General features: G+C 51.3%; 1 protein-coding gene across 1 annotated transcript in view; it reads left to right on the forward strand.

The window, feature by feature from the left end:
• Positions 1–7,181, forward strand: part of LOC142024982 (killer cell lectin-like receptor subfamily B member 1B allele C) — a 15,837-nt gene extending 8,656 nt beyond the window's left edge. Inside the window, exons 3-6 of the mRNA XM_075017379.1 lie at positions 368–517; positions 4,064–4,218; positions 5,312–5,424; positions 5,747–7,181. Of these exons, the coding sequence (XP_074873480.1) occupies positions 368–517; positions 4,064–4,218; positions 5,312–5,424; positions 5,747–5,873 (545 nt within the window). The 3' untranslated portion in view covers positions 5,874–7,181. The remainder of the gene's footprint in view (positions 1–367; positions 518–4,063; positions 4,219–5,311; positions 5,425–5,746) is intronic.
• Positions 7,182–7,751: the final 570 nt, after the last annotated feature.

Consider the following 7,751-nt stretch of genomic DNA (forward strand, 5'->3'; position numbering starts at 1 on the left):
TGTCAGTGTTATTCTCAGTTTGCTAAGCCCTAAATATCAGAGAGGTAGCCTTGTTAGTCTGTATCTTCAAAAACGAGAAGTCTTGTGGCACCTTATAGACTAACAAATATTTTGGAACATAAGCTTTCATGGGCAAAGACCCACTTTTTCAGATGCATGAGTGGGGGTGGGGCCGAGGGTTTCACAAGAGGATTTAAAGCGGGGATTTTGGTAAAAGGGAGGGCTGGAGCTGAGGAGGTCTATTCAGTCAGGGTGGAAATGGCCCATTATCAGCAGCATACATCAAGACAGGAGAAAACAAGTCAGATCAGTCAGGGGGGATATGGCCCAAATAATAATTGCCATTCATGCTTATGCTGTTCTGAAGTTTCTCAGCCCAAAGTGCCTCTGAATTTACTGGAGAACAACAGTACCACGGACACCATCATCCCTCCATCCAGCTGCAGCCCGGGCCTCACAGATTTCTATTTCCGCTTGAAGCAATTTGTGTGTGAACCATTTTACAACTCCTCAGCAGGTAACCTGAGCTCCTTTTCTCTCTCTCAGCTGGTTCCTGCATTGCAGTGCCATCTGCTGGTCTGTCAGGGTCTCTCTCATTACAGGACACAAACCCCCTTCAGTAATTGCAATAAATATCCTACGGCTTTACAACAGGGGAAGGGAGAGTTTTTTTTCCGGGTGGGGAGGGTGTCAGGGGCCACTGACCCACAAAAAATCATTTGGGGGCCACATAAAAGTGCAAAGCAAAAAGGAACACCCCCCCCCCACAAAATCCTCACTGATATGGCCCCTGACTGATCCACCTCACTCGCCTTGGGGCAGGGGGGGATGTTCAGGGCTTCCCCCAGGCCAGATTAGTGCTTCTGGGAGCCTGGGGTGGGAGCAAAAGTGGGGGTCAGTGTGTGGGAGGGGGCTGCTGCAGAAGAGGTGTGTGGTCTGGACAGAAGGAAGGGTGCAGGAAGAGGGGGAGGGTTGCAGGAGCCCGGGGGTCCAGACAGGAGGAGGGGTAGAAGCGGCTTGGGGGCAGGGAATGCTTAACTCCACATGCCACCGCTGCCAGCTGGGGAAATGACAGTGGTGGGAAAAAGCCTCTCCAGGGAGCTTTTTCTCCTGCTGCTGCCAGGCACCGACCCCCAGCCAACCAGAGCAGCAGTTAAGCCTCTTAGCAGGCAACATCTGCGGCTCCCCCAGCCCTAGGTACTGGAACTGGGGGTGCAGGACAGGGAGCTGCAGTACCCCAGGTTTGAAATGTGCTCTGTTAGACACAGGCTACATCCACACTAGCAGCACGTGTCAACAGAGCTGCGCTGACAAAAACCTCAGCCAACAGAACGCATCTGCGCACAAAACCAGATCGACAAAGCAAGGCACTGCCGACGAGCCACGCTGCCCTGACGGAACGGCTGAGCAGAAGCTCTGCCGAAGGGCTGCTTGGTGAGCCGGAGGCCCCCTCTGTCGACGGAAGCGTTTGCGCTGCCCTCGGGTCGACAAAGCATTTACCTCTCAAAGCTGAGAGGGGTAACACTGGTGACAGCAAATGCTGGGTTCTGTTGAGATGGTCAACCGAGCACTCTGGGTGTGGGGACACCCCCCGAGTTTTGTCAACAGAAGACCCCTGCTGCTCTCTAAACTCTGCAGTGCAGACACGGCCATTGGCTCTACCGTTGGGATTGCTGAGTACCACTAAACCCGCTACAAAAGCTGTTCCTCTCCTGCCACCCGCAGCTGGGGGAGGGGATGAAGGCGAGGCGGTGGCCCCTGGAGTTGCTTCCTGGTTCCCCTCCCTCCCATCCCCCAGCAGGGCCTGCGGGCCGGATCTGGCCCATAAGGCTCAGGATCTGGGTCCAGCTAAGCCAGATTGTGGGCTGGGCTCCGTTCCCCCGGCCCCGCTTTACAAACTACTGAGAGCAATTCCTATCTTTAGGAGTCCTCGTGCGTACCTTGCACTGGGACTCATGGTGTCTTTGAGAGGCTCTCACACTTCCATTGTTTGAAGCAGGCCGTGGCAATATGGGGTGAGAGGAGCCCTCCAGCTGTGTAAACGGGTTTGCTTTGGCCCAGGACATTTCATCCAGGTTTTGCTGAGATGGGAACTGGAAGAGTCGCCATTTCCCTTCTGTCAGGAAAACTTGGATAATAACAGTACGGACCCTCTGAAGTGCTGGGCTCACCTCACCCCTGCCACACAGCCTGCACTGGGAGCTATCAGAGCGGATAGAGATGGGGAGGAGGTGAGATCTGGGCCAGGCTCCCCCTCATTCAGCACCACACCCCAGTGTTCTAGCTACCCCTTGTTCCCAGGGACAGACCACGGGATGGAAGCTCTTTCTGGAGAGTGACAGAGCTGGCTGGGCATCCTTTGACCATCCTGGCCAATTTCCTGTCTCTTCCTTTTGGAATAACGGACCTTCCCTGTTACCTGTGTAAGGCCAATAGACCCAGATCATCAGCAAGAGAGAATAAACCTAAAGCCATGAGCTTCCACAGCATGAGCTAAAAGCCAGCTGGCACTCAGCTAAGGCTACAGGGCTCAGACTTCACTCTCCCTTGTCAGTAGCCTCAGTGCTTCTGGGATTACACCTGCCAACATATTTATTCCTAATACTGGACCAGTAACAGAGGGATACAGAACCTGGATCCAAAGCCTGTTGCGGATTCAGGATAGACTGTTGTTCCAGGTGCATGTAACATACCTGTTTTATATGGTTTTTAGAAACTAGGACATGAAACACAACCTTGTGGGAAGAGAACAGGAAGATTACAAAGTCAAGCTCGTGAAAGTTAGGAGATGCCAGATTTACAGTTACCTGTCAACCACAATTCAGCCCCCATTTGCGTGTATTGTGCTCCCACGTGTCCTGCACCATTACCCACTGTTCTTAACTCAGGGCTGCTGCCTCATTCAGTGCAGAGGCCTATGTGTTCCCATGTTCATGATCGCTTCCCAACTATTCATAGTGGTGGATGACCTCATTGAATTACAGCTGCCTGAGCAACCACAAATAAGGCACTTCCAACTCTGACTTTGCAATCTCAGTCAAATTCTTTTCATATTACCTGCCCCTAGCTGCACTGCAGCCACCTCTAAGGGGAAACATAATGGCTATTAAACAGTACACAGGAACGCGACCCTGGCAGAGGGGAGGCAGTGATGTAGAATTCCAGTTGAGTATAACCTGCATTAGCCAAACAACAAAGCACTCCTGTAGCACTTTAAAGACCAAAAAAAAAAATTATTAGGTGGTGAGCTTTCGTGGGACAGACCCGCTCCTTCAGGTCATAGCCACACCAGAACAGGCTCCATATATAAAGCACAGAAGTCCAAAAATTGTTATCAAGGTTGATAAACCAGAAGAACAGAGAAATGGCAGGGAGTACAGGGGGAGGTGTGGGCTGGGGAAGTTAAGAGTTAGATGAAACATTGAAGTATGTGAAAGTTTGTGTTCGACTGAAAAGGGATTTTTAACAACTGTCCACAGAGGGAATGCTCAGAACGAACATTCATATACAAATTCAACACATTAACACATGGTTTGAAGTGGGACAGCAATTACCTGACCCATTATAAGGGCTTTTTTGCATCGGTTGATGTTTATCTACCTCTTAACTCATGCCCCTGCCTCCTGGCCGTCCCTCTGCTCTTCCGATTTGCCAACCTTGATAACAATTTTTGGACCTCTGCGCTTTATATATTGAGTCTGTTCTGGTCTGGCTATGATCTTAAGAAGCCGGTCTGTCCCGCGAAAGCTCATCCCCTAATAAATTATTTTTTAGTCTTTGAAGTGCCACGGGACTGCTGGTTTGTTTTGATAGAATACAGACGGACACGGCTCTCTCTCTGTCACTGCATTAGGCAGTGCCCTTTCAGGACTGAGTCATTCTCTTCACCAGCAGCCCCCACTCCCCCGGGCTGCAGCACCTGCTGCTGGTTGAATATTGGACCTGTCCCCAAACAAAGCTAAGGCAATAGCTCTGCTGTAAACATAGAGCCAGAAGGCCGGTGCATGAATGCAACAACATTCAAGACCTCTACCTCCATGAAGTGTTTCCATTTTCCCCCCAGACGGCGCAGGGTGCAGGCTCTGCCCCCTGAACTGGCTGCTGCACAGGGACAAGTGCTACTGGGTGTCTACAGCCAAAAATTCCTGGAACAAGAGCCGCGATGACTGTTCCAGAAAAGGCTCTCGCTTGTGGGTGATCCGGGACCAGGAGGAGATGGTAAATAAGTCATGTCCTGGGGAGATGAGCAGCGCTAGCAACAATTAACACACCCCACACAATGGTTGGGTATGTCAGGGTTGCTGTATATCAGGAGACACCAAACTTACTGGCCCCACGAGCCATGGACGACAATCTTCTGAACTTCCAGAGCTGGACTCCTATGAGGCAGGGTCAGGTGTCCTCAGGGCCTCAGTCCCACAGCAGCCACCTGCACGGGCTCCAGGCTTCAGCCCTGCTCCTGCTGAATCCCTGAGCCCCTGGTGCAGGGTTAGAGCCCCAAGATCCCACTCCATCGCTAGACTGGGCAGCAAGCCAGAGCTGACACATGAGGGGCCACATCCCTTCCCCCCTGCCTAATTTTTCCCTTGGTCACATAGTGCTGCTGGTCCCTCTCCCTGCACTAGGAGCCGCACCTACAGGGAAAGACAGTAGGAAACAGCTGGGGGCTCCCTCTCCTCCCCAGGACCTAAAGCCGTGGCTCCTCTCTGCAGCTCCCAGCTGTTGGGTCTTGTCTCTCCACTTGGAGCTAACACCCGGGAGCTGCAGGATTGGGGCACTGAAGATGCTAGGGGGTGGGCAGCCTGAGGGAGGCTGTTGGGAGCAGGGATGCTTAAATTTTGCTCCCCCAGCAACCACAAATCACCTCCAGCAGAAGCCCCCAGGCCCACCACCCGACACAGGGAAGAAGGCCTCATAGGCAGAGAACAGAAGGTCTGGGGCAGGTGGGGTGGGGGCCCAGAGCTGCGCTTCAGTTATAAAAAGACATATGGCTCAAGCCATGGTTTGGCCACCCCTGCCCTGTACACACCTACACAAGCTAAGAAGCAAGAAAATTAAGGTGGATAGTGGTCCATAACCTGCTTTCTGCCACCCAGAGGTGGACACCTCACCAACAGCATGGCCCCCATATGCCACTAAGAATGTAGCAAGGCCTTCATTCTGCCCACGTCAGGACACAAACTACACAACTGGTCTGCACTCATAGAGGGAGCCTGGTGTAGAATGAGGAACTGAGCCCAGAGTCGCTGGCCAGCACCGCACCACCAGGCCTGCCTTCCTCTCTCACTTCATTCTTCCATCTCATTTGCAGGGCTTCATACAAAAGACTTCCAAAGACAAAAACAAGATCTGGCTCGGACTCACCATTACATCCCTCGAGAGGAAAAGGCTTTGGGTGGACGGCTCCCTGTTAAATCAAACACTGTGAGTGAGTGGTTTTATCCTCTGGGTCCGTGTTCAGTGCTAGGCCCAGGCCTCTGCACAGAGATGAGCCTCAGTCATTCCACGGGTTCCAACAACTAATCCTGCCATCAGGGTTTGTAATACGGACAAGTGTTTTCCAGTAACGGACACAGGCCAAATAGCTGCTACTACTTAATCCTGGGCTAGGAAGCGCTCTCTCGACGAGGGCTCTGTTGGAACAGTTCAGCGGTTAAGAAAGAAATCCGAGGCTGGTGTCAGGGTTAAGAAAAAAGTGCTGAAAAATCTTGTTCAAAACTTCCAAACAGTGAATTTTGTTTCCCAGGTTCCATGTAAAGGATCCCGCTACAGGCAACAACTGTGGTGTAATCAGAACAGGCCAGATTCATTTTGAAACCTGCACTTCTGCATCTAAGTGGATTTGTGAACAAGAGGCTCTCCCCATTCAATAGTCATATTAATTATCTATTTGCTGCGGGTGAACAACAAATCTTAGTTTTGTTCTGTCACGTGAATGATGAATATTGAAGGTGAGCTACAAAGAGAAAACGTGGGCTTCTGACCACTCCCCTCCTCCCACTTTTATTAGGTGGATAAAGACAGCACCAAAGTCTTTCCCGGCCTTTGAAATTTAGGCTCTGTCTAGGCTGGAAGACTATGGTAAAGGGACAATTAGTGAACTGACAACTCAGGCAGGGCTCGCCCTCTATTCTTCCCCACTTTTGAATAGAACGAATTATCTTATGCGCACCACTGTGGAGGTGACGTAACACAGCACCTTCAGAGGGGTGAACATAACGCAAATCATGCAGTGGGAGCGGATCTAAGGGGTTCTGAGCGGGAGGGGGCTTATGGCTGGGGCAGAGGTTTGGGGTACAGAAGTATGAGGGTTCCGGCTAAGGGTGCAGGCTCTAGGGTGGGGCTGGCACCGATGGACTCAAGGCTGGGAGAGAAGGCTGGGGAGCAAGAGCTCTAGCTGGGGGTGCAGGCTCAGAGGTGGTGACGGGACCAGGGGAATGCACGTATGTTGGGGGTATTCTGGAGCATGGGGAGTTTGGATCCATGCTGTTCCAGCTGTGGTAAGGAGATGGGGTCTGAGTCCAGGCTGCCCTGGCTATGGGAAGGGGACAGGGGCTGGGCTGCCTGAGCCACAGAAGTGGGACAGGAGTGTGGCTCTGGGATGACCGGCTTGCACTGGAGAGACAGAGGTCTGGGGCTGCACAGCACAGGAATGGGGGTCAGGGTTGGGCCGCCTGGGCCATGGCAAGGATGCCTTTCCAGGGCCAAGTACCTGAGTTGTGGTTGCCTTCAGGCCAGGGGAGAGGCGCCTGGTTCAGGCCGTCCATCCCCCAGCTACCTCCTGGGCACTAAACCAGTCCCAGTTACGAGACTAAGTATTTGTGGTGGGAGATATCAGAAACACCCATTTGAGTTTTACAGTTAGTAAACTGCCGGATAATGCAGCTTTTACTGTATATCTAGATGTGGCTGTGCTGTTTTAGCACAGAATCCATTCCCAGGAAACCATTCAACACACCTAGTACACAGGTAGGAGTGAGAAATATATCACCGAGCAAGGTTACACAGCTGATGTTTTCAAGAACCTAAAATGCTGCAGCAAAGGCACGTAACTGAAGTGACAACCATCTATCTGCTGGAATGAGAAATAATTAGTCTATTTTTAAATTAGCAGCCTAGATGTTCCACCACGTCACATTTTTGTACTTCATTTTCTAATAAAAGATGTGTCAGAAAACAAATACTTTATATTTAAAAAGTGCCTTAAAAAAAAACCATCCCTGAAGCGCAGCCTGTTAAATTTGGCAGTCAGTGAACAGGGGCAGCACAAAATTTTGGGCAAGGAGGGGAAAGAGGAACCTCAGAAACGAGAAAACAGGGGTGACAAAGCTGTCGCAAGGAGCACATGGTTACAGATGAAGGCCTTCCGGCACAAATTTAGAGGCTGGATTTTCATGAAGACGCCCACATTCTAAGTCACAGGCTAGCCCACCTATATTTCTGGCTGCAGACAGCAGAAGTGGGCAGAGCTTGGAAGCGTCAACATCATTTTGCTCTGAGGGATGACCGTCAGGAAAGTGCTTCTCAAAGGAGCACTGGACCATAAAAGGGAGGGGTAAAAACACCCCACACTCTCTCTCCCTGTCCATCTTTCTTTACACTTAAGATGACAAAAGAACAAGACACAGCACTTTGGGAGCAGATTCTGGCCTAAGAGGGCTGGTCAACAATGTTATTAGGAGCCTGCGGTGAAGGATTGCATGGCACTGTCTCTCAGTGGGTCACAACTGAGAAAAGACCTCTGTAACTGT

This window comes from Carettochelys insculpta, chromosome 22 (assembly GCF_033958435.1).
Source record: "Carettochelys insculpta isolate YL-2023 chromosome 22, ASM3395843v1, whole genome shotgun sequence".
NCBI classification, from domain to species: Eukaryota; Metazoa; Chordata; order Testudines; family Carettochelyidae; genus Carettochelys; species Carettochelys insculpta.